The sequence below is a fragment of the Dromiciops gliroides genome, chromosome 6 (genome assembly GCF_019393635.1).
Source record: "Dromiciops gliroides isolate mDroGli1 chromosome 6, mDroGli1.pri, whole genome shotgun sequence".
Lineage (NCBI taxonomy): Eukaryota > Metazoa > Chordata > Mammalia > Microbiotheria > Microbiotheriidae > Dromiciops > Dromiciops gliroides.
Genome location: NC_057866.1, coordinates 21612621 through 21639191, shown reverse-complemented (window position 1 = coordinate 21639191; position 26571 = coordinate 21612621). Strand labels below are relative to the sequence as shown.

The 26571-nt window shown below is 33.7% G+C and overlaps 1 protein-coding gene across 1 annotated transcript; it reads left to right on the top strand.

Moving 5' to 3' along the window:
* Positions 1-5537: 5537 nt before the first annotated feature.
* LOC122731931 (vomeronasal type-1 receptor 4-like) lies at positions 5538-6440 on the top strand. Its single transcript, XM_043972173.1, has one exon. The coding sequence runs from the start codon at positions 5538-5540 to the stop codon at positions 6438-6440; it is 903 nt and encodes a 300-aa protein (XP_043828108.1).
* The last annotated feature ends 20131 nt before the right edge of the window (positions 6441-26571 follow it).

The following is a 26571-nucleotide window of genomic DNA, read 5'->3' as shown; positions in this document are numbered from 1 at the left end:
AGCATGATTGACACAGAAGATACTCAGACAGGTACTCAAGGTGGAGAAAGAGAGAGAGAGAGAGAGAGAGAGAGAGAGAGAGAGAGAGAGACAGAGAGACAGAGAGAGAGAGAGAGACAGAGAGACAGAGAGACAGAGAGACAGAGAGAGAGAGTTTATTACACAGGGGACCAAATGGGGGATCAAACCTTCAACAATCAGCCCCGAGTTTGGAGCCCACCTGGTTATATACAAAAAGAGTAGGTGTGGTATAATGGCAAGTTTATCAAACAAGAATGAGGTCAGTATTCACTAAATAAAGGATGCATAGTGGCACCTAGTGGTTTAGTCATCATTACAGGAAAGCAAGATACATATCAGTGTATCACATAAGAATGAGGTCAGTGGTTATTGTACAAGGGAGGCCTATAGTTGCAGCTGTGGAACCTCAAGGCCAGAGCTTGTCTGAGACAAACAAGGTCAGAAAGCAGAGATTATCTTTGCAGTTGGGATACAGCAAGGCTAGGGTCTATTTGAGACAGACAAGGTCAGAGGCTTCATGTGATTTTCTACATCATTTCCTTTAACAATTTGGTCTCCCTTGGTGGAAGTACTCTCTTTAGTCAAATGTTCTCACAAAAATACAATCAGCAGGATCTTCTTCATACTAAACTATAGTCTTAAGAAAGGATTCATTCACTCGTAACATAATCTTATAATAATTCCACTCAGTTTTTATTCTAATTTTACTACATGCAACAGTGACTGCTTTTCGTGATCTGTCCATATGTTATAATTTAGGCAATGAGAAAATTCACTAAAATCCATCTTTTCTTACTCAAACACCAGCAAATTTAGGATATAAAAAAATCCCTTGATTCTTTCGCTCTATTGACACAAACTTCCTTTTTTAAGAATTATTATTAAACTCTGGATAGATTACTAAAATAGCAGATATTCTGTCAGATTACACAGTATATACTGTCAGCCTTCATTTTTTTCAAATAGTGATAATAACAAATGTATTGGTAAAGCCTCTAATACTGAACCTATAGTTAAATAATCGACACATAGATAATTGTGAATAGATGTAATATGTAATAATTATGTCTAATATAAAGTTAAATAAAAGGCTTTTAAATGGTATTTATTTTCAACAGTAGTACCATATACTTTGTGACTGGTGTTCTTTAAAATACATCATATTGATAAGGTAACAATTCAAAGGAAAAGAAAAAATGAAATAAAAATTTTAGGAATAATTATCTACATGTAGCAGGAAATTAGGCAACAGAATCAGTTTAGGTAATCTTAGGCACTCTTTGGGCATTTTATCAAATTCTATGTTTAATTTATGGAATAAAAGAAGCATTTCCATAATATAGTTCAATAAAAAAGATGATTGTACATGAAACTGCAAATCTATGATGCACAATTTTCTTTTCTTTTTTTTTTGGGGGGGGTGTGAGGAGATCAGAGTTAAGTGACTTGCCTAGGGTCACACAGCTAGTAAGTGTCAAGTGGCTGAGGCCTTAGGTCTTAGGTCCTCCTGAATCCAGGGCTGGTGCTTTATCCACTGTGCCACCTAGCTGCCCCACAATCTGCTATTCTTTTCAAATATACAACAAAATTACCATGTAATTAAAATTTCTTTCTCCCTTCCCTTCATAGAGATAATCAGGTATTGACAACACATATAGGATTGAAAATAAACATACATATACCTGTCATCATAATGCCAAGTAAAACACACACATGACAGGTGAGAAATACAAAATCTGAGCTAAGTAATGACACGAGGTTGGGTGTGGGAAACATCCATTTGTTAATTTTTATTTTGGTGAGGTAATTGGGGTTAAGTGACTTACCAAGGATCACACAGCTAGTAAGTGTCAAATGTTTGAGGTCATATTTGAACTCAGGTCCTCTTGAATCCAGGGACGGTGCTCTATCCACTGTGCCATGTAGCTGCCCCCGCTTGTTAATTTTTATGAGCTGCAAATGCTAAATGTTTTTTTTTTAAATGCTAAATGTTTTAATCACTCTTAGAGACTGGTTTTATCAGCTATAATTCTCCATTGGCTGCAGACGCACTGCTGAAAAAGATGTTTTAAGTCCGTGCCTTTTTAGACTACAGACCAGGACATGTGGGACCTAAAAAGAATTACAGGAATGTGGATCTTGTCTATTAAAGAGCTTAAAATACAATTAACAAGGGAAAGTAGAAAAAAAAAGAAGTTATGAACTGAAAATGAACAATTTATATTCGTATCCAAATAATGGACATAACGAGGCATGATTAGCTCCTTAATAAAATTATACACAATGATAATATACACTATAATAATAATGTAAGAAGAACAATAATTGATATAAGAATAATAACTATAATACCCTGAGTAATACTAAACATGAGTCACTGAGTTAATTTTTTCCCTATTATTATATCATTTCATCCTAAGAGCAACCTGAATGGGAAACATTGCCTAGGGTCACACAGTTAGCAAATGTCTGAGGATAGATTTTAACTCAGATTTTCCAGGCATGGTGCTCTTTCCACTATGTCACCTACCTGCCTACTTGATGCCAAAATTAGAAATATAAATAGCAAAATATTTTAAGAATGTATGTTCAGAGAAGAATCCTAAAATATAAAGTAAATAACATGTCAAAATTATTCATGGAAATGGAGAAAATATTTAACAAAATAAGAATCCTGAAAGACAAGTGAAACTGATGATTTCGTGATAATTTAATGCAGTGGATAGACCTCTGTGTCTGGAGTCTGAGAAATGTTCTCAAACTTGGCGTAAGACATTTATTATCTGTATAACCTTGGGATAACCACTGAAAATATATTTTCCTCAGTTTCCTCAAGTGTCAAATGTGGATAACAATAGCAATCATTTACTAGGGTAGTTGACACCAAAATGATTTATTATTTGTAAAATTATTGTCAAATTGCCTGCCATAGAGCAGGTGCTAAAAATTATTGTTCCCTTTAATTTCTAAATAAAGATTTATTCTCCCAAATCAATCTCAAATATATGTGATTTTATTTAAGCCCAATAAAGAAACAAATTCCTAATGATTAATATTAACAAGTGTCTTAGAGTTCTATCAAATAAGTGAAGTTAAGTGACTTCATGAGCAGAGAAATAATAATATTTTATTAGAAACAATTCCTATTTTGCTGGGACTAACTACTCTAATCCTCTTTAAAATAATTTTTTCTAATTTATCTTTCTATTTTCCCAATGTATGCACTAAAGAGGTTGATGAGCTTCCAAGATAGTGAAGATTTCTAGTTCAAAATGTGTACAAGGATACCAAAGCAATATCTGAAAGGACACCCAGTCCCTCTCCAAAATTAGTTCAATCTCTTCTTTATAACCTAGCCATAACTTCTATTTTTGGCATGAATTTCATGACCATTTCCATAAATCCTTGTTTTTAGTTTTTGGGGTGAAGAATGTGGTTCCCTAGATATCACTAAAGGTTCCTACTTTGGGAATCATTATCACATGTTTTGATAGAGCCAGCATATTTTACAATCTTCCACAATTCCTTTCTTTCAATGCTTAAGAATCTCTACAATGTAGATTATATTCCCTTGAGTCATTTTATGAATTGTTTTTTTTTATCTCCATGAATTTTAATTGCTAGTTTATAGTCAAAGGTAAACCTTTTTATTTTTGATTTTTTGGGGAAGGTTGCCAAGTGAAACAGAGATTCTTCAAATATATTACTATGGTCTTATTTAGATGTAATCAAATTACTGGCCATGCAGATCAAATGGCAGGAAAGTTTATGCATAGTAGTAATGTGCATCTGGGCAAAAGCTTCTAAAGATGAGTCACAGATACCGTATATCCTCAAATTTCATTCCATTCTCATAGCAAAATTCCAATTATGTCTTTGAGAAAAAGTTTTAACTTTCAGCTTATTTACAGACAAAAAGGCTGTTACATTCTGAGAACAATAAAAGTTCAAGATTTTCTGAAATAACTATGCTATACTGACTACAAAGGAATTGTTGATGTTTTTATTAATCAATTTTTACTATTTCATGTGTCTCTACAGAAATGAATGAAGTGTGGGCAATACCATAATTATATACCTTTGGGAATGCCCAAAGGCTTGTGGTGTAAAGTTTCTGAGTGACAGCTCACTGTCAGTCAGAGCTGTATTTGTAATGAAATTTTCTCTCCTGGATGTTGGTCCATGATCATGGATGTGCTCATATTGGAGGCATCAGAATACTTGAAGAGAAAGGACACATGAACCTTCCAATAACAGGCTATACCTGAAACTAGTACAATACTTGGTATCCCAAGTAATGAAAGATCATGTCATAAATACTTGTTAGCAACTACAGAGACTACAAAGCATAGCTGTCATCTTTGTTAGCTAGGCAAAAGCAAATGCAGGCCAACCAACGTTCTTGGAAATAATGGCCTTGATATTTTGCAACACTTTCATCATAGTTACATAAAAATTCAAAAATAGAATGAGAGAGAATTCCTTGCCTTAAACTACTTTCAGATTGTTTTTTTGGATACAAAAGTGCTTAACTTTATTAATTCAGCTGATAATATTTTTAAAGCAGATTGCATAATAAATGCAAAGGAAATCTAATGGTTAATTAAAGTTTTCCAAAAATATAAGGGAGCTATATTTCAATTTATACTTGTAAAAATATCTTGGCTACATTTTCTTTTTAAGTAGTCATTCAACCTTTAAATACAGATATCTGGGAAAGGACAACTAATGACCTGTTAAGACAAATTTGTCAACTCTTTGAAAATTCTTGGGGCAGCTAGGTGGCACAGTGGATAGAGCACCGGCCCTGGAGTCAGGAGTACCTGAGTTCAAATCCGGCCTCAGACACTTAACACTTACTAGCTGTGTGACCCTGGGCAAGTCACTTAACCTCAATTGCCTCACTAAAAAAAAAAAGAAAAAAGAAAATTCTTAGGAATTTTATCAGTTCATCAAGATCAAATATACTTCTTTTCTGTTTCAAATAATGTTGTAGTTCTGACTTTGGGGAAAAACAGGGAAAAAATTAAACATGTGAGACAATTAACATTTAATTCTTTTCTAAGATTTTTCCAAAATGTCTGTTCATCCATTACCCAATTTAAAAATGAAATTTTATAATTTGATTGTGATTTGAAATTTTGACCTCCAAAATGAAATGCAGAATGCCTGGAGGATACATCTTTTCTCCTATTTCCTAGATTCCCTCCCTGAATCCATCTCTTAATTCTAAACATTTCAGTTCAGAAGACAAAACATAATAAGATAATATTAGATACAGCCATTTTACAATGCCCAGGGACAAGAACACTGGCACCATCAATATAAAAAAATTGAAATCCATAAAGTTCTTCTAACTGTTGATCTCCATAACAAACAAAGTTTACTAAAGTTCATCTTATTGTGGAGGGGGGTCTATAGAATCCCACTGGGAACCACTGATTCAATCACAGAAACATTTATCTTTTTTTCCAGGTCACTTTGGATGTTACATTTTCTTTCCAAGGTGATAAGGAATGCCTTCCTTTGATGATATCTTCTGCAGTTTCTTCATTCCTCAAATTATAATTGGAGTTTTGGGGAATGGTTTTCTCCTTCTCTTGTATGGCTCTAATTTAATTACTTGCAAAAGGACAAGACCCATTTATGTGATTTTCTTTCATTTGGCCTTTTCCAATATTTTGATGATTCTCTTCAGGGGAATTCCATGGGCAATCCAGATTTGCATTCAAATAGGTTTCCTGGGTGACATTGGTTGTAAAATCATAGTTTATCTGCAAAGAGTGTCCCGGGGTCTTTCTCTTGGCACTACCTGCCTCATGAGTTTCTTCCAAGCCATCACCATCACTTCCTGCAGCTCCAAATGGGCAGAGCTCAAAGCCAGAGCTTCACAATACACTGTTCAATCCTGTGTCTTCATATGGGTACTCAATCTGTTCATAGATGTGATTGTTCCCTTCTATGTGACTGGTGCTACAAACAGCACAAGCAGCATGCTGAATAGGAACCTAGGCTATTGCTCTATAAGCAAGTATGTCATGACTACTTCAAAGCTTGTAATTTGGAAGTCACTTTATGATGCAGTGTTTGTGGTATTTATGGCCATTAGCAGTAGCTATATAGTGTGGCTTTTGTATAGACACCAGAGACAAGTCCAACATATTCATGATATCAGCCTTAACCCTAGTGCCTCCCCAGAGAACAGAGCTACCAAAGTCATCCTGTTTCTTGTGAGCATCTTTGTATTCTTTTATTCTGTCAGTTCCATCTTTGTTATTGTGATGGATAATTCTAAAGATACAAACCAGTGGATGGTATATATGTCTGTTTTTTTCACCTTGTGTTACCCAACAGCCAGTCCCTTTGTTTTAGTCAGTAGTGACTCTCAGATACTCAATTGTAATGCTTTCACAAAGTAATAGAAAACTACCAAAAATATTTCATAGAGCTAATAAAAGTAATAACAAAATTTATCAGGAAGAACAAAAGATCAAGAATATCATGGCAATTATTGACAAATAATGTAAAGGAAGGTGGCCTAGCCATACCAAATCTAAAACTATTATAAAGTAGAAACTGTCAAAACTGTGTGGTAATGGCTAAAAAATAGAGTGGTGCATCAGTGGCATAATTAGGCACATAAAACACAATAGTAAATGAATATAGTAATCTCCGTTTGATATACTTGAAGACTCTAGTCTCTGGGGAAAGAAGTTACTAGTTGACAAAACCGGCTGTGGAAACTGGAAATAGTGTGGCAGAGACTAAGCCATAGACCAACATCTTATACCATGTACTAAAGCAAAGTCAAAATAGGTAAATGATATAGACATAAAGAAGGATAAGAAATGTCAATTAGAAAAGGAAGCAATAGTGTACTTGTCAGAAGAATAATTTATGACCAAATAAAAGATAGAAAAAAATTGTGAAATTCAAAATGGATGATTTTGATTACATTTAATTAAAATGTTTTGCACAAACAAAATGAATGCAACAAAGATTAGAAGGAAAGCACAGAGTTGGGAAAGATTTTTTATAGCTAGTGTTTCTGATAAAGTTTCATTTCTAAAATATAGAGAGAACTGAATGAAATATAAATGAATACAAATCATTTCCCAATTGAGAAATGGTCAAAGGATATAAACAGACAGTTTTCAGATAAAGAAAATAAAGGTCTCAATTGTCATGTGGAAAAATGTTCTCAATCTTTATTGATAAAAAAAGTAAAATTGTTAATGTTGGAGAAGATGTGTGAAAATTGGAACACTAATTCATTGTTGATGGAATTGTCAACTGTTCCACCCATTCTGGAGAGCAATTTGGAACCATGCCAAAAGTCTATAAAACTTCATATCCTTTTATTCAGCAATAGCACTACTTGGTTTATATCCAAGTAAATAATATAAAAGGGAAAAGGACCCACATGTGTAAAAATATTTATAGCAGCTCTTTTTGTGGTGGCAAAGAATTGGGAAATTAGGGGATGCCCATCAATTGGGGAATGACTAAACAAGTTGTGGTCTATGGATGCAATAGAATACTAATGTGTTATAAGAAATGGTGAGCATGCAGATTTCAAAAAAAGACAAAAAACCTGGAAAGACTTACATGAATTGTTACTGAGTTAAATGAGCAGAACCAAGACAAGATCATACACAGTAATAACATTGTGTGATTATCAACTGTGATAAAAGCTCTTCTCAGCAATACAATGATCCAAGACAATGCCAAAAGACTCAGGATGGAAAATCCTCTCCATATCCAGAAAAAAACAAACAAACAAACAAACTGTGGAGTCTGAATACCCAGTAAAGGATCCTTTTTTTTTTTTCACTTTTCTTCTTGTTGTTTTGTCTTTCATTTGTATTTTTTCTTCTCATTTTTTTTCACAACATGACTATATGGAATTATGTTTACCATGATTTTAATCTATTACCTGTATCAGATTGATTGCTAGCTTTGTGAGGGAAGAGAGATAAGGGAGGGAGGGAGAAAAATATGGACTTCAAAATTTTACAAAAATGAATGGTGAAAATTATCTTTACTTGTAATTGGAATAAAATAAATAAAATAGTGTTTTAAAAAGCAGTAGCATCAGCAATATTATAAGTATTAATAGTTTGTAGTAGAAGCAATAGTAGTAGTAGCAGAAGTGATAGTAAGAGTACTAGAAGTAGCAACAGCAATGATTAGTAGTAGTAGTGTTTATAGTAGTAGTTGCTGCAATAGTAGTATTGGTGATAGTAGTAGGTAAAGTAGGACTGAATAAAACCAAAGTTTCCAAGCCAAGTCTAGATCATACATTTACATGTAAAGTGATCCAAGCAATTTTCTCTCTTTATACAACTTTTCATATATTGAAGTTATGAACAGCTATGATAAACACAAAGACACAAAGTGTCTTCTACATTACATTTTCCTTAACATTAAGTGACATTGTTGTTTGATTTTGTTTGATTTTTATCAAACCAAAATTAAACAATGATGTTACTAAAAAACAGATTCTTAATGTTTCATATCAGGGTACCAGTCTACAGAAATTTTGAGGAGTTGCTTTTGAACAAATAATGCTTTTTATCATTCTTCAAAGGCAGTAACTACATTTTGTTAACTCTACTATTAAAGGGAGAGAGGTTAAGATTGTGGTCCATGATGCTGAAGTTAGGGATAATGTACAGAACTTATGTTTTTGGTAGACAGAAAATGTGAGCTTCATATACTATCTAACTGGTTTGCATTTTTTTTCCATTTTGGGCCCAACCTATGCTATCAGCAGAGTAGACAAGGGTTTCTTCTCTTACAACTCAGTAACGTTTTCTTAATGTCTTGGTAGAAAACAGATTGGGTTAGGATTGGTCTGTTAAATGGCTTGCTTAGGATCACTTAGCCAGTAGGTTTCAGAATTATGATCCTTTCTTCTCTTTAGCTTCTCTACATTCACCACCTGGGTCTTTCTCTTACTATCTTATTTTGTACAAAGAATAGGCCTTGTTTTATTGTCCTTCCTTCTCAAAGAGGACCATGACAGCTGTCATAACTTGTAATGAACTGGATTTAAGTGAGGAAGGGCTGTGCAAAATCATGAGCCTCAGTCTCACCTTCCAGAGCCATCATTGTCCAGTGGCAAGCTATACATCGGGATGAATGGAGATGGCCCAGTATACTTTTTTGTTTGTTTGTTTTGTTTTTCTGAAGCAATCAGGTTTAAGTGACTTGCACATGATCACACAGCTAGTAAGTGTCAAGTGTCTGAGGCTGGATTTGAACGTATGTGCTCCTGACTTCAGGACTAGTACTCTATCTACTGTGCCACCTTGCTACCACAAAGAACAGACTGAGGTAAAAAGTATACAGCAAAACAAATTTCCTTTTCTCAAAAAGATAAAATTTAATTAGAGAAATGAAGAAAGTCACCCAATTCCTCAAATATCCAATATAGTAGTAAATGCAAGGGAAGGATGGAAACTCTAGGCTATGTGAGGTCCAAGAATTACTTTTTTAAAATGTTGACATAATAATCATAGAATTTTGGCAGCACTTTATTTTTTTATTATAAAAGCATTTTTATTATTATTCCAGTTACATGTAGAGATAGTTTTCAACATTTGTTTTCATAAGATTTCTGGTTTCAAAATTTTCTCCTTCCCTCACCCCTCTCTACGACAGCAAGTAATCTGTTATAGGTTATATATGGCAATAACAAGCAATTTAAATTTTACAAAAAAACACTTTCTTCCCAATAATTTGTGAGGTAGCAATAACCAATTTTATTTCTTTGATGATTAATGTATGACAGAAAAAAAAGAATTTTGAATTATTCTATCTCTAAGAGTTTTGACATTCATAGATTAAACCCAGCTATTTTAGAATGAACTGCAATGTATAAAAATATACCAATTTATATAGCAGAATATATGCCAGAAGCATCTGTGAACAAATTTTCTTTGTCCAAGTTGTCTCTGGATGAACAGAGCAGGTGGTTGGACTAAGGCTACTTGAAGTAATACCAGAAAAGATCTAGAGAGTACAAAGAATTCATGCCTATTTTCTGAAGGCTTTTACTACAGGGACTAAAACGGAAATCAAAGCTATGTGATGAAGCACTCCACTGGACTATATCTGTTCCTACTATTGGTATCAGAATTTGGTTGGTGCTTCCTAGGTCATGTCACTCTGACTAAGAAGCAGTACATATTGGTGCTGAAGATATAGATCAAAATGGACATGACATTTAGTAAGAAAACAGATGATAATGCTAAAAAGGGTAGCAATAAGAAGTAGATGATTACACCTGTTTTATGCAGATAAATCTACTCCTGACTCATGCTGATTATTTACAGAATATATGTATTAACATACTTTTGAAACTTGTCTGAATTGTTTGCCATTTCTGGAAACAGAGAAAAATCACATGTGAAGGGTGATTGATCTCATTACTCAGTATGGCCATGTATACCTAACAAGGAACCTAAAAGCCTCAACATTTGTCAACGTATTACGGGAAAAGTACTTCTTAGTTTATGGACTTCTTTTCAGACTCAATACAGAAGAAGGTAGATAATCATAATGTGAGTGAGATTTTCCCCACCCCTTACTTATAAAAGATTTAAATATGATTTAGTTAGGATAATAATCAGCATATTAACTAAAAATTGTGATTTGTTATATTTAGATATCTTATTTTAACTGTATTAGTAGATTAAGTCTCTCTTCTTACTACTAAGTAGTGTCAGATGATACTTTCCAATGTCAAGCATTAAGTAATATCAGAAGATACAATAGTCAGCAATACTATATTTTAGAAACCACAAGTGTTATGCTTGACTCAAGGAGGTCATGGAGCTCACTAGTGATATGGTTGATTAAAAGTGGTAATGCAGCAGAATTTTGACCCTGTCTCAACAAGAAGACTGATTAGAGTATTGGGAAATGCTGACATTTGTCACATAGGCAGTTTCAATATTTCCTAAGAAGATGCTTTAAAATTAGATACTTTTAATTAGTACAATATAGAAGCATTCAAGCTCTGTAGGTGTATAAAAACTCATTGATTCTGTAACTCAAGGTGTTTTAGATCCAACCCATGACTGACCTGCTTTATTGTGAGATAGGCCCTCTCTCAATAAACCTATTTTTTTTTTTGCGGGGCAATGCGGGTTAAGTGACTTGCCCGGGGTCACACAGCTGGTAAGTGTCAAGTGTCTGAGGGAGGATTTGAACTCAGATACTCCTGAATCCAGGGCCAGTGCTTTATCTGCTGCACCACCTAGCTGCCCCTAAACCTATTTTCTATGGCTTGGAGACTTTATTGTTTCTGTCCCCCATTGGACCTTAGAAATTTTCCCGACATTACAGTAACAATGTTAAAAGAGAGATTTTGACTCTGGTTGGTATTCAATTTCTGCAACCACAGCCTATTATCTGCAAAGTGATCCATGACCAGAAATCTTTAACCAAACTCTGTTGAACCAAACTCTGAATCTGTCGATAAACTGAAACAACAATAAAGGATTTCACTACTAGACAGAGTGTGTGTCTTTTCTCATACTTATGTAGAATTCTCTGAAAATTCAATGATTTTTATATCTATCTACTGATGGCTGAACTAAAGTTACAAGCTATCTTGGGATATATATATATATATATATTATATACACCACACATATATATATATTTTTTAAATCTCCAAGGAAAAGAAACTGTAGATACTCATGAACAATATGTATGTTAACTGAGGGAAATTTGAAAGAAATTTACCAACTAGTTTATGTCACTGGCCAAGAGGATGCTCAAAGAAATAAATGGTTGCTATGATATTCATGTGCATTGTCAGAATCTTCAACAAGGTGATAGCATCCTCTTAAGAAAAGTTTAGCATTCTAGAGATAAATATAGCAGATAAATGGAAAGCTACTTCATACCTAGCTGTAGAAAGTCTAGACAGTTTGATGTTTGCAAAGTAGCTCCTAAGACTGGTAAGGACCCATTGAAAATAATTAATTATAATTGATATGACATGTGTGAAATTAGAAGGATTCCCAAATCAGGACATTATTATTATTATTAATGGAAGTTCTTCTCTCACTCCTCCTTTTAGCAATGTAAGGATGGATAAAAGCAAAACACACACCCCAAGAAATCCAAAACTGCATGTAAAAAAGAAATAATTTTTAAGTTATCACTTGAGCATAACAGAAATATTACTATTTTTCAAAATTGAGAAATAATATCATGATCAACCTTTGTGATACATAGCTACATAAGCATGTCTATACATAAATAACAGATATATATGCATATGCATCATATTATATATAGTTATAGAAACTAAAGGAAAAGGATAGAATCAAATATCTACTTTAGAAATGAAGTGATTTTTGAAAGAAATATTGACAAAAACAGTATACACATTTATTCATAGGAATCAATTATATATACATGCAAACATATATACATATACATGAGGTTTTAGGAAAATTGATTAATTGATAAATTCCTGGGCCTAGACTTAGGAAAACCAGAGATCAAATCTGACCTCAAAAACTCAATAACTGTATGACACTTAGGCCTCTCAAACTCTGTTTCGGTGTATTTGAATGTAACATAGTGATAATAATAATACCTACCTTGCAGATAACTGATGATGAAATGTGATAGTGTTTATAAAAAAACAAACACTTAAAATAGTGTCTACCCATACCATGTACCATGACAATGTTTCTGTTTTTCACCCTTCTCCTCTCCATATACCAAAATACACATACATAGACATACATATATGTATCTATAAACATATACATTTATGCTTCTCCAGGAATATATGACAAGTATGTTTCAGAGTAAGGTCTTCAATTCTTGAATTCTCAGCTCTACGGAATTTTGAATCACTCTTAAATGCTGCTTCTAATCACTAATTATATGTTAAAAACCAAAATAAAGAAACATAATTTAATTAACTAATTAAGTTAATGAATGTGTGCATATATATGTATACACACACATATATATATATACATATATGCATGTATGTGTGTGTATGCATGTATGTCAGATATATTTATATCCAATTGATCTTCATAAAGCATGGGACATAGAGTCAGGAAGAACTTAGTGAAAATTCAGGCTCAAATACTTACTGTCTCAATGACCTTGGTCAAGTCATCTAACCCTGTTTGCCTTAGTTTCTTTATCTGTAAAATAAGTTGGGATAAAATGACAAACAACTTTATTATCTTTGACAAGAAAACCACAAATGGATTCACATAGACTTGGGCACAACTGAAAATAGTGAATAATAATAACAATAACAATAACAATAATAGTAGTAGTATAAAATGAAAAGCTCACATTATTTGAATTGAAAAGATATTAGTTGATATTATGATAAGCAGAGAAGTAAAATCAGTTCATATGATCTTTGATATATTTTTAGAAATGCTAGTTATATGAGAAAGACAAGAGTAAGTAACAAAATGATAGCTAATAAAAAACCCAGACTCCGTTGTAAACCATGAGTATTCATGTGAACAAAAAGAAAATAAAAAAAAGGCTGAGAGCTAAATATTAAAAATCCAAATGGGGGGTGGAGCCAAGATGTTGGAGGAAAGGCTGTACTTTTCCTGAGCTCTTCCCAAGCCCTGTCCAAATATCTTCAAATAAAACCATAAGGCAATTCCTGGAGCATCAGAACCCAGCAAAAGAAAGGGTGAAATAATTTTCCATTCAAAGACAACTTAGAAGGCTGTCAGGGAAAGTCTATTGTAGCAGACTGAGAGTGAACACAGCCCAGCACAGGTTGTACCAGCACAGACCCAGCCCGGTGCTGACTCAGCCACAGCCACCAAAAAAACCAGGAGTGGCAGCACCTGTTTCTGGAACTCAGCCCACAGATGGCAAGTGGGTCGAAAAAATTGGCCAGAAGGAGATTGAGAGGTTCGCTTTGCTATCACTGAGGCAGAACTTTGTTATTTTACTAGCTCACAGTCTTGGGTGATGATCCAAGTGGGGAGGAGCCCAAGCACATGAGAGCTTGGAGCCACAGTGGAAGTTCATAGTTCGAGGGAAGGAAGCAGGCCTGTGGTTGCTTGCAGAACAGAACACAGACCCAGAGAGTGTTAACATACCTCTTCTTAAATTATACCACCTTGGAAGAAACTAAAAATTTACAAATACCTAGAAGTATTGCTAAAAAAAGTTGCACAAACCCCCTGAAGCTTGTCACAGTGAGCCTTCCACCCTGGAAGCAGTGCCCAACTTTAAGGAAGTAGCACAGAGGATAAAGCACTGGCCCTGGATTCAGGAGGACCTCGGTTCAAATCTGGCCTCATATACATGACAATTACTAGCTGTGTGATCCTGGGCAAGTCACTTAACCCTCATTGCCCCAGAAACAACAACAACAACAACAACAACAACAACAACATAAAAAAAGACTTAAAGGTCAATAAATAGGCTGGGAAAATGAGCAAACAGGAAAAAAAATACTGACACAAGAAATTATGATGGCAAGTAAGATCAAAATACACCCTCAAAGCAGATAACAAAGTCAAAGCTCCTACATCTAAAGCTTCCAGAAAAATATGAATTATTGTCAGGTCACAGGAAGGGCTCACAATAACTTTGAAATAAAGTTAGAGAGGTTGAGGAAAATGGAAAGGAAAAAGAGAGTGGTGAAAGAAATAATGGGAAAAAAGGTGTTGAGTTGAATATGAAGGGATGATATATTTTTAAAAAATGAAAATTAAATGTGGAAAATTTCAAATAAAAGTCATTATCAATAAAAATAAAAGATATAAAATTAAGGGGCGAGAGGAATGCACTGGAAAGCATGATGGTAATGGAGAAGTGGAATGGAGTAAAGTATATCACATAAAAGAAACAAGAAAAAAACTTAATCCAGTGGAGGGGAAGTGGGGGACATGTGCTGGTGAGTGAGTGAACCTTACTCTCCTCAGAACTGTCTCAAAGAAGAAATAAACATACACACTCTATTGGTAAAGTAATCTATCTTACCCTTCAGGTAAATTAGGAGTGGAAGGGTAAAAGAGGGGGCTGGAGCTGATAGAAGGGCGGGCTGATTGGGAAGGGTGCAGTCAGAAGGAAAACACCTTTGAGGAGGGAAAGGTTCAAAGATATAGAGAGTAGAGTAAATGGCATGGGGAGGGGTTTAGATGGAGGGAAAGTAGTTTATCAATACCAACTGTGAAATGATGAGTAAGATGTCTCAGAAAAACCTAGATGTACTTAAATGAGTTGATGCAAAGTGACATGTACTGTATACAGAGTAACAGAAATATTCAAGATGATCAGCTGTAAATGAACTTGGCTATTCTCAGCAATGCAATGATCCAAGACAAATTTGAAGGACTTATTTTTAAAAAAAATGTGATCTCCAAAGAAAGAACAGATGGCATCTGAATACAGAATGAATCAATTTTTTTTAGTTTCTTCTTCTTAAGTTGTTTTTTTTCTGCTTTTTTTTACAACCTGACTAATATGGAAAATGTTTTGCATGTGTACAAAAATAAAAACTACTTTGTTACAAATATAAAAAGAGGGGGAGCTAAGCTACTAATAATAAAAATTCCCAACCATCTATTTAAAAACAAACTAAATACATAAAAATCCCTGAAATTGAAAATATCCAGGAATTTCTCAGCAGAAATATGGAAGCAAAGTGGGCAGATAGGCAGTGCAGTGGATAAGGCCCTGCCTTCAGGAGGACCTGAGTTTGAGTCTCACCTCAGACACTTGACACGTACTAGCTGTGTGAGCCTGAGCAAGTAATTTAATACTCATTGTCTTTCAAAAAAAAAAAAAGGAAATATAGAGCCGAGTATAAAATAACAACAGAAAAAGACTTTTTAGTAATATATATGTTTATATATATGATATTTATATAGTAAAATATAGATATAATATAGAGAAAATATATATGTATTATATATAGTATATAAATACACAAACACATAGATAGTATAAAAGAACAATAGGATTCCATAGAAAGGTTTTCCTTCCAGTTTAAAAAACAATGAAGTTTTAGAATAAAATGCTTTGAAGCCAAATTTTAAAAAATGAAATTGCACATAAATACTCTTCTTCTCCAAGTTTGGGTTGAACCCCTCTTTGAGAGAGGTTCCATTGCAATTGCATGGCCATCTTATTGAGAAGAATAAAGACGTGATTATCTTTATAACTGTGTATCACTCTGTTTCTGGTTTTATGTGGACCACTTTTCTATTTTTGACAATACTAAGGACAGATTTTATATATATTTATATATATACATACATATATATATATATATATATATACTCACACACATAAATACATATATACATACATCTCTATATCAGATCTATCTATCTATCTATCTATCTATCTATCTATCTATCTATCTATCTATCTATCTATCTATCTATCTACCTATTAGAAAAAGTCTCCAGGAGCCCTAAATATCAGGAATTGGGGCCCTCACATATCAGTGCTTAGAGATTACTATTTCCTTTCTTTCTAAGTTCTACAAAGGCCTTCATTTCCTCCTTTTCTGTTATCAGGTAGAGAAAAAAAAAACTGTTTTCCCTCCCAATGTTCAGAATGACTTCAATTAGAGATTCTAATTAAGCACTTTTAATTGTAAGTGGGAACTTTTACCTGAGGAAAAGGGTGATTTCTTCAGACAAATCCCAAATTCCTTCTAGTGACATTTTTTTCCAGTTGACATGGTAATTGTAGCTCTTGGGGGAGATGAGCTCAATAAAGACTGTGCTTATAACTCCACCTCTGACCATCTCTTCATAGCACATGCATGCACACAAACATACGCATTCACATACCTACACCCAAGTCTATCCATTGCTTTGGCAGCACAGACAATATTGGTGAGTAACTTTGTCTTGTCCAGAGAGATAAAGATTCCTAGAAATATCTTCTAGGATAATGGAATAATTTCTCTCAGTGCTTGGGGAAAAGAAGGAACCTTGGAGAAGAAACCTCAGTAGATGTTATTCTCTTTTTAAAGTGCAGCAATTTATTGTCATAATGACTTGTCTACTCTCTCTGCCTCTGTGCCCTCCCTATTATGAAGCCCAATAAGACTAAGGATGCACATGTAGGGGCAGCACTCAGCAGGTTATTATCCATATGCAGGGGAGATTCAGAACCCAATCCATGTACAGCACAAGGCTCTCTCAACTCTGATTCAGGTGCTCAATGAATGAGAAAAGTCATTGTGAGCTGTTTAAGAACCTCACTGGGCAAGCTCAGCATCCAGACTGATTTGTAATGGCAGAGCATTACTGCCTTAGCCCGCTGCCTGCAGCCATCAGGGGCCTCTGGCCCTTCAGTTTCACACTAGCCCCTTCTCCTGGTGAAGGCTGCAGGGACTTAGAAAGAAGATTAGATGACAGTCTGAGGGCTCCTGTGGGGATTGTTGAAGCAACATCCTCCACAGCCCAATCTCTTTCCCTGCCTCAGTTATATAGATTCAGAAATTCAGATACAGAAGATCACCAACAGAAGTGGATCTAAAGTTCATATTTTATAGGTGAGGAAACTGAGGCCCAGAGAGACTCAGTGACTTCCAAGTCACAAAGCGTCATAGTTTGATGCCTATTGAATTTGAATCCAGGTGCTTTCTGTCTCCCATTGCAGGCTTAGTTCTACTGCCCTTACTCTGCTTCTGGGATGGACTTCATGGCCCTTTGATTTTAATGATCTTTGGTGGAAAACTGGAAGGAGTTTTCAATGCAGTCCATGTCCCTTCATTCCTATTTCCTACCCTTCCTTTCCTCTGCTTTTTTTTTCTTTTTCTCCTGATATAAATTAAATTATGTTTAATCTAAGATTTAGTGACTTGCTACATTTACTATTTGTTTGTTTTTGTTTTTGTTTGTTTGTTTTCTTAGTGAGGGCAATTGGGGTTAAGTGACTTGCCCAGGATCACACAGCTAGTAAGTGTTAAGTGTCTGAGGCCAGATTTGAACGCAGGTCCTCCTGACTACTATTTGTTTTTAATAAATTGGGAAAAGCCATCTCTCTACCGTTGTACCTAACTTCCATGGATGTCCATGGCACAAGACATGGGGATTGAATTTGTCTCAGCTACTTACTGCTTGTGCTGCCTTGGGGGAGATAATTTTAGTTTCATAGGCTTCTGTTTCTGTATTTTATCACTAATAATAGTGATAATATTGATAAAAGACTTATTAATTGGCACTATAGATTAAGGGATCCTTACAGGCAGTAGTTTAACATTAAAGTGACTCCTTGGTAGAAGCAGGGACTCTGAGTCCTTTACCTTCCAGGGTTCTTTAGAGAGTATAAAGCAAGATACTAGACAGTTCATGTCACCCAAGACTTCTTTCATGTAAAATAATGGATTGGGGCAATATATTAGTTGGGAGAAACTGGCATAAAACTATGCTAGTGAAGCACAACTATGTTTTTTCTAGCATTTAATTAATCTTTGATTCTGCTTCAAGTATGAGTCCCTTTTTTGGGTAATGGAAAAGGAGAGAAACTCCAGTGAGAGAGCACTGTGTCTACTTTAGAACAGTGGAATGATGTCTTCCACTATAATTAAATGATGTAATAGACTTGAAAACTCTACCCTGCTATCTACTCAAAGTGTGGAACGCAGGAAACTGGCTTACAAAACATTGAGGCCAAAGATGCTCTCTTACTTCTATTTATTAGATGACTATTCCATTTAATTTATATGGTACAATCTTCATGTTTAAAGGCCTTTAAGCAAGAGTGCCATAATTGGCTAGATGCATTTTGAGGGGAAAAAGGCACCTAAGGAATTCATGTAACAGAAATGGGGGCATGCATCCTGAATCATAAAGAAGTCATATTGTGTAGAGAATGCTATCCTGTAATGAAGCAGGCTTTCCTCATATCTAGATGGTCCTGCTCACCCATCTCTCCCCTTGCTATTAGTTGTTTTTCCTTATTGCTGCACATCCCAGATTTAAGGGTAGGAAGGGATATAGTTTAAATGTATTCTTATATGTTATTCTAACATATTTCTAATTAAATAATTAGCTAGTAATCTTGTTCATTTAAATATAATTAATTTGATAACATTTCTATGAAGTCATTAACTATTGTTTTTATTATTTGTAGGAATGAATATATTAAGTAAAATTACTATGACAATAACAAAACCAATGATTTACAATTTGGGTAAATCAATCTTCCTATAAGTTTTTGTTCAGCTTTTTCAGCCTCTGCTTGACTCTCTCTGCCTCAACTTCCACACCTGGAATATGTGAAGCACTGGACAGAGTACTAGATTTAGAATCAGGAAACTCAAATTCTCATCCAGTCTCAGACATCTCCATCTGTTTCCTCTGCGTATAGTAAGAATAAAATGCATATTCTTCTTAAAATTATTGTGCATGAACAAATTGTCTGACACATAGTATGACTTATTAAGTGCTTCCTTCCTTTATCCTCTACTTTCTTTCTTTATTCTTTCTGATCTTATATTTCCTTTCTTTCCAATATTCTTTCTCTCTGATATACATTATAATTATATATAAACACACATATGTATATGTATATGTAATATATATGTATATACAGGAATACATGATCTGCTACATATATCCATGCATGAATGTGTCTATATATGTCTGTATACATGCATACAAACACACATACACATATACACAACAAGTTATTCTTATTTTTTGTGTAAAGGCTGACAATCAAAGTCCCTAAGGTGCATCCATTTCTTCTTGTTTTAGTACAGGGCTTCTTAAAATTTTTCAACTGTAATATCCTATTTTGCCCCAAAATTTTTCTTACATGATTTCACATATATAGGTTTATAAAATTGTTGTAAAAATCAAATTACTGTCAAATTTTTCACAACCCCCACATTCATTTATGCAATCCCATATAGGATCGCAAACCATAGTTTAAGAAGCTTTTTTATGTTTATTTCTATTTTCTTGATTTTATGTATACTTATTTTATATACCTATATACCCAGGGTAGTGTGAAAATTTCTCAGGGGAAAAGGGGTCACAAGTGGGGAAAAAAAAACAACATTTAAGAAGCCCTATTCAAGTAGACTGTACAGTTTATGTTGTAAGCAGAAATGATAATGCCTCTATGGTTGGTTTTGTTTTGTCTGAATCAAAGCCAATGCATTTCTCCTCACATTATCTGCTATTCTCAAAGTTTTTCCCTTTAAGCAGTTCTCTGTTCTTAATTGGAAACAAGCAGGGCTTCATGATTATTAAATTACTACCTTAACAGTTTCCCTTGAAAAAAATAAAAAAAAAATAAAAAGAAACATATAATTCTTTTATAAGTAGGGTGAGGGCAAGTTGTGGCAGCTTTTATATTTGTCCATGATAGGAATAAATTTTTTATGCATGTTTTTAGTGTATTTCATATTGCAGTTCCTTCATTGAGAAAACATGAATTTAATTTCTTCTACCTAGTTATTAATTTTCAGTCAGTAATGTTGTTTAAACACTTAATAACAAATTCAGTCAGTACAAAACCAAAGATTATTTCTGTATCTCTATTCCTTGTGTATCAACTTCCTCGGACCAAATATTTAATTCTCTTGTTAAATTTCATTGACAGATTTATTTTCATCCAGCCCCACTTGGAAAATATTTTCAAAATTGTTTTCTGACTTTACTTTGCATTGAATGATATTTGCTGAGATTTTGAGTAAATATCAGATTGTCCGTAGTATTTTCAGGAATCTAAAACAATCTCCATTTTTAATCTTTTCCTTTCTTGAAAGTGATGCATTAAAATCCAGGCACTGCCACATGGAATCTGCATCTACTTTCATCACACATTTGTCCATTCAGGAGAATGTTGTAATTGAATATTTAGTGATTTTCCATCAAATTCTGATTTTATCAGTTCTCTCTGTCTTTCATCTTTATTCAATAGTTTGGCTTTTGTCTATCTATAGTCACATATTATCATATAGGTTCTGTGGGCTTGGGGCTTGAGACCTACATCTGCAAATTGAGGGAGACTAATTAAATTGCACTGTCAACTAAGAACCTCTTTCCTATCTAGGATATGGATCAGGATATTTCATCATAATCCACGGTTAGATAATCTTACTTTTTTCATATAATCTTTTTACCCTTGGAGGGATTAGTGGGTTTTTTTGTTTGTTTTTTACTCAAATATCCTCAGAAGATACAAATTCAGTAGAATCTTGTTCTTTGTATTCTATTATACTCAGGAAAATATTCATGTACTTGTAATATAATTCTACTGAAAAGATTTTCAGTCTGGAATTATTAAATTTATTTACTATGTGGACTGATGTCCAGATAACTTTCCTATGTGGAGTGATGTGACAGACCTTCTAGATCTACACATCTAATCAAACTTATTCAATAAGGAATTTTAATAAACTTCTGACCTTTTTCTCCTCATATGCCAGAAAATTTCATTTTTAACAGAATCAGTGATTGTTTCACTTTGTTGCACAAATTTCATCTTTTTACTTTCCCATAACTTTCATACTCTGGATAGACTCCTAAAAACAGCAGGTATGTATCAGACATCCAGTTCACAAAATATATTGTCAGCCTCTTTTTCTTCAAATAGTGATAACAAATATATTTATAAATTCAATAATATTAATCTAATAATATAAAATGTAATGATATAATAATGCATAAATAGATTAGATATGTAACTTATATATAATATTAAATTGAAAAATAAGGCTTTAATTCTTTTGAATAGTAGTATAACTGTTACTGGGATACAGTAAATCATATCACATTGACAAGAGGAAAATCTTGCAAAGGGATAGAAACAGAGAAAAGAAACATCAAATACATAATTCTATGTAGCAGGAAACTAGTGGTGATATTAAGTTTAGGTAACTCTTAGGCACTGATAAGGGATTGATAAGAACCTGAGTTGAAAGCAAAAATATAGATACTTGTCACTATTATGCCAAGTAAAACATGAAAGAGACATGAGAGAAATACAAAATCTGAGCAATTGGATGGCACAAAGATGTGGGTGTGTGTATAAAATGCCAACTTGTTGTTTTTTATTTTCAAAATGAATTAATATTTTACTGATAGTTTGAGAGAGGGAATATAAGTTCTGTTGGTTGTAGACAGACTTCTGGAGAAGATACTCAAAGTAAGAGTCATTCAGTGGTTGAGAAAAGTGTAGAGAAAGGATGAGTCCTTTCCTAATAAAGAGTGTCAGCAGAACAGATAAAGAATTTCAGCAAGAATAAAAAAATTTTAAATATTCTTGATTCCAAATGCATTGAGTATTGTCCTCCACAGAAAAAATATAGGAAAAATATTAAGAACTCTAACTCTTTCAGAGTTCTGAAGAACTGAGCTCAGTTAGATTAGACAGATATAGGGCACCAACTATGGACAAGCATAAATGGGTCATAATAAGAATTCAGGTGTTTGGTTCTTATCCCTTAGTTGTTTAAAATATAGTTAACAAAGGAAATAAGAAAAAAATGTTACAAAATAAAAATGAAAAATTTACATTGGAGTCAAACCTCAAAATTCACAAATCATCATTAGCTGTTTAATAAATTTCATGTCCCATGATCACAAAGTTAATAATAATAGCAATAATAAAATCATGTGTTAATAACATAATTTATATTATCATAATATTACATATGTGCTAATTGTTTTAAAATTATTAAATCTTTGATCCTAAGGAAAACCTGGGAGATAGAGGTAGTCATGTTGTCCTTTTTGCAATAGTTAAAACTGAGGCAAACAGTGATTTTGTAACTGCCCAGGATCACATAGTTAATAAGCATGCAAAAGAGGATATTTACTCAGGTCTTATTGACATCAGCCATGGTACTATTTCCTCTATGCTACCGAGCTGCCTAATTTATGCAAAAAAATGTAATAAAAAGAGCAAAATATTTTAAGAATATATTTTGAAGATAAATATGCAAAAATACAGAACTGTATGAAATGAAGAGCAATGATTATTAAATAAACAATTATTGGGGAGATATTCAGGATTTTTCTCCATTTTTGTATTCCTCATTCAAAGTCCAACCTTTCAAGAAGGTCAATGACCAGGACCCAAATTTTATCCTTGCTAGAGAATCTAATCTAGATAGAATTGTTTCTCCCACCCCAGTAGAAAGAACCTCACAAAGAAAATTTAATATGAATGATTTTTGCCCATTGTGTTCCACTTAGAGAGGGCCCATGAGGAGGTAGATCCTGTATCTATATTTCTTGAGACTAGGGATGAGCTGGAAGTAAGAGTGACATAGTCAAAAGTCACATTGCCCCCAGCCACTCACTAAACAGATACAACTTTCTTTATAACATTCATTCTTCTCATTTGTTTTTAAAGAATCTTACTAGTATTTTTCCATTTACATGTTAAAATAATTTTCAACATTCATTTGTATGAAATTCTGAGTCCTAATTTTTCCCACCCTTGCTTCCTTCTCTCCTCTACAAGACAGCAAGAATTTGTTATAGGTTATTATATATACAATCAAGTGAAACATATTTCCACATTAGTTCCAGAAGGAAAACCAAAAAAAAAAAAAGAAAAAAGAAAAACCTAAGTAAGAAAGAACAAAACAAAACAAAACAAAGTGAAAATAGTAATTTTCAATCTACATTCAGATTGCATAGTCTTTTTTCTGCATGTGGAGAGCATATCCCATCACAAGTTCTCCAGAATTGTCTTCGATCATTGCAATTGCTGAGGAAAAGCTAAATCTATCTCACAAAATGTTGCTGTTACTCTATAGAAGGTTCACCTGGTTCTGTTTAATTAACTCGGCTATCAGTCAACTTAAATCATTCCAGGTGGTAGGGGTTTTTTTCACTCTTAATGGTATCTTTCCCAGTTATATGTAAAGATAGTTTCAACATTTGTTTCATAAGTTTTCGGCATTCCATAATTTTTTCTCCCTCCTTACCCTCTTTCTCCACTCCCCAGGACAGCAAGCAATTTGATATAGGCAATACAAGTACAATCACATTGAACACATTTACACATTAGTCATGTTGTAAAAGGGAAAAACCTCAAGAAAGAAAAAAAATGAAAAAAAAATTGTATGGTTCAATCTTCATCCAGACTCCGCAGAGCACCTTCCATCATAAGTCCCTCAGAATTATCTTGGATCAATGCACTGGCATGTCTTCTCATTAATTATTAATCAGAGTTGTCTGCCATCTGTTCAAAACACCCATTCTTCTAAGAGTATATAGAGACCAATAGGCCAAGTGATTATTAACTAATCATTAGCCATAATTAATAAAATGATTAATTACCGAGAAATTATGTCTCTCAAATAGTTTATATGCCAGAAAACTTAACAGTTTATGGTCAAAAATATTAATAAAAATAGAGGAAAATATAGAGTTAACAAAATAAGAATACTAAAAGAAAACATATAATTTGACACTTTTAAAAAATTCCCCAAAATGTCTTTCCACCTATCACACAATTTAACTTTGAAATTTTATGATTAGATTTTCTCATTAAAACATTGATTTCCTAAAGGAATTAAAGAATACCTCAATGGTAAGGACATTTTCTCATATTTCCTATATCATTCCTTTTTGTCATAAAAGTATTTTATTATTTTCTAGTTACATGTAGAGATAGTTACATTTAGAGATAGTTTTCAGCATTTGTTTTTATAAGATGTCTAGTTTCAAATTTTTCTTCCTCCCTCCCTCTTGTCCCTTCCCCCTCCCCAAGACAGCAGGCAATATGATGTAGGTTAAATATATACAATCACATTAAACATATTTCTGCATTAGGCATGATGTGAAAGAAGAATCAGAGAAAAGGAAAAACTTTGAAAAAGAAAATAAAAAAAAATGTAGAGATAGTATGGTTCAATGTGCATATAGATTCCACAGTTCTTTTTTTTTTCTGGATTTGGAGAGCATTCCTTCATAAATCCTTTGGAACTATCTTGGACCATTGTAATGCTGAGAAGAGTCAAGTCTATCACAGTTGATCAACACTCAATGTTGTTAATACTGTGTACAATATTCTTCTGGTTCTGCTCATCTTTACTCAGCATCAGTTCATGTAAGTCCTTCCAGGTTCTCTGAAATTGCCTTCTCCATCATTTCTTACAGCACAATAGTATTCCATTATATTCATATACCACAACTTGTTCAGCCATTCCCCAATTGTTGGGCGTCCTCTCAATTTCCAATTCCTTGACAACACAAAAAGAGCATCTATAAATATGCTTGTGCATAGGAGTCTTTTCCCATCCTCTATGATTTCTTTGGGATATAGACCTAGTAGTGTATTGCTGGGTCAAAGGATATGCACAACTTTATAGCCCTTTGGACATAGTTCCAAATTGCTCTCCAGAATGGTTGGATCAGTTCACAGCTCCACCAACAAGGTATTGGTGTTCCAATTTTTCCACAGCTTCTCCAACATTTATTATTTTCCTTTTTTGTCATATTAGTCAATCTGATAGGTGTCAGATTGTACCTCACAGTGGTATAATTTGCCTTTCTCTAATCAATAATGACAGAGTATTTTTCATGTCAATAGATAGTTTAATTTCTTCATCGAAAAACTGCCTGTTCATGCCCTTAGACCATTTCTCAATTGGGGTAATGACTTGGATTCTTATAAATTTGATTTAATTTCTGATATATTTTAGAAATGAGGCCTTTATCATAAGTACCTGGCTATAAAAATGATTTCCCAGCTTTCTGCCTACCTTCTCATTTTGGATGCATTGCTTCTGTTTGTACAAAACCATTTTAATTTAGTGTAATCAAAATCCTCCATTTTGCACTTCATAGTAATCTATCTCTTCTTTGGTAATAAACGGTTCTTCTTTCCATGAATCAGAGAGGTAAATTATTCGTAAATTTACCTATGGTATCACCTTTTATGTCTAAATAATGTACCTCTTTTGACTTTATTTCTTTAAGTATACCATCATATCATCTGCAAAGAGTGATAGTTTTGTTTCCTCCTTGCCTATTCTAATTCCTTTAATGCCCTTTTCTTCTCAGATTGCTAAAGCTAACATTTCTAGTAAAATATTAAATATTAGAGGTGATAATGGACATACTTGTTTCACCCCTGTTGTTATTGGAAATGCCTCTAATTTATCCCCATTAGATATAATGTTTGTTGAAGATTTAGGTAGATACTGCTTGTTATTTTAAGGAAAACTCCACCTATTCTATTCTCCCTAGTGTTTTTATTAGGAATGGGTTGTGTATTTTGTCAAAAGTCTTTGCTGCATCTATTGAAGATAATCATATGATTGTGGTTAGTTTTGTTATTGATGTGGTTGATTATGTTGACAGTTTTTCTAATGTTCAATCAGGCTTGTATTTCTGGTATAAATCACACCTGCTCATGGTGTATTATTGTTGTAAACACTTGCTTAATGTCCTTGCTAATAACTTTTTAAAATATTTTTGCATCGATACTCATTAGAGAAATTGGTCCTGGAATTTTCTTTCTCTGTTTTTCTCTGCCTGGTTTAGGTATCAATACCATATTTGTGTCATAAAAGGAATTTGG

Coding starts and splice junctions, on each gene's coding strand:
- LOC122731931 (XM_043972173.1), top strand. CDS start 5,538: ATGCCTTCCTTTGATGATATCTTCTGCAGTTTCTTCATTCCTCAAATT.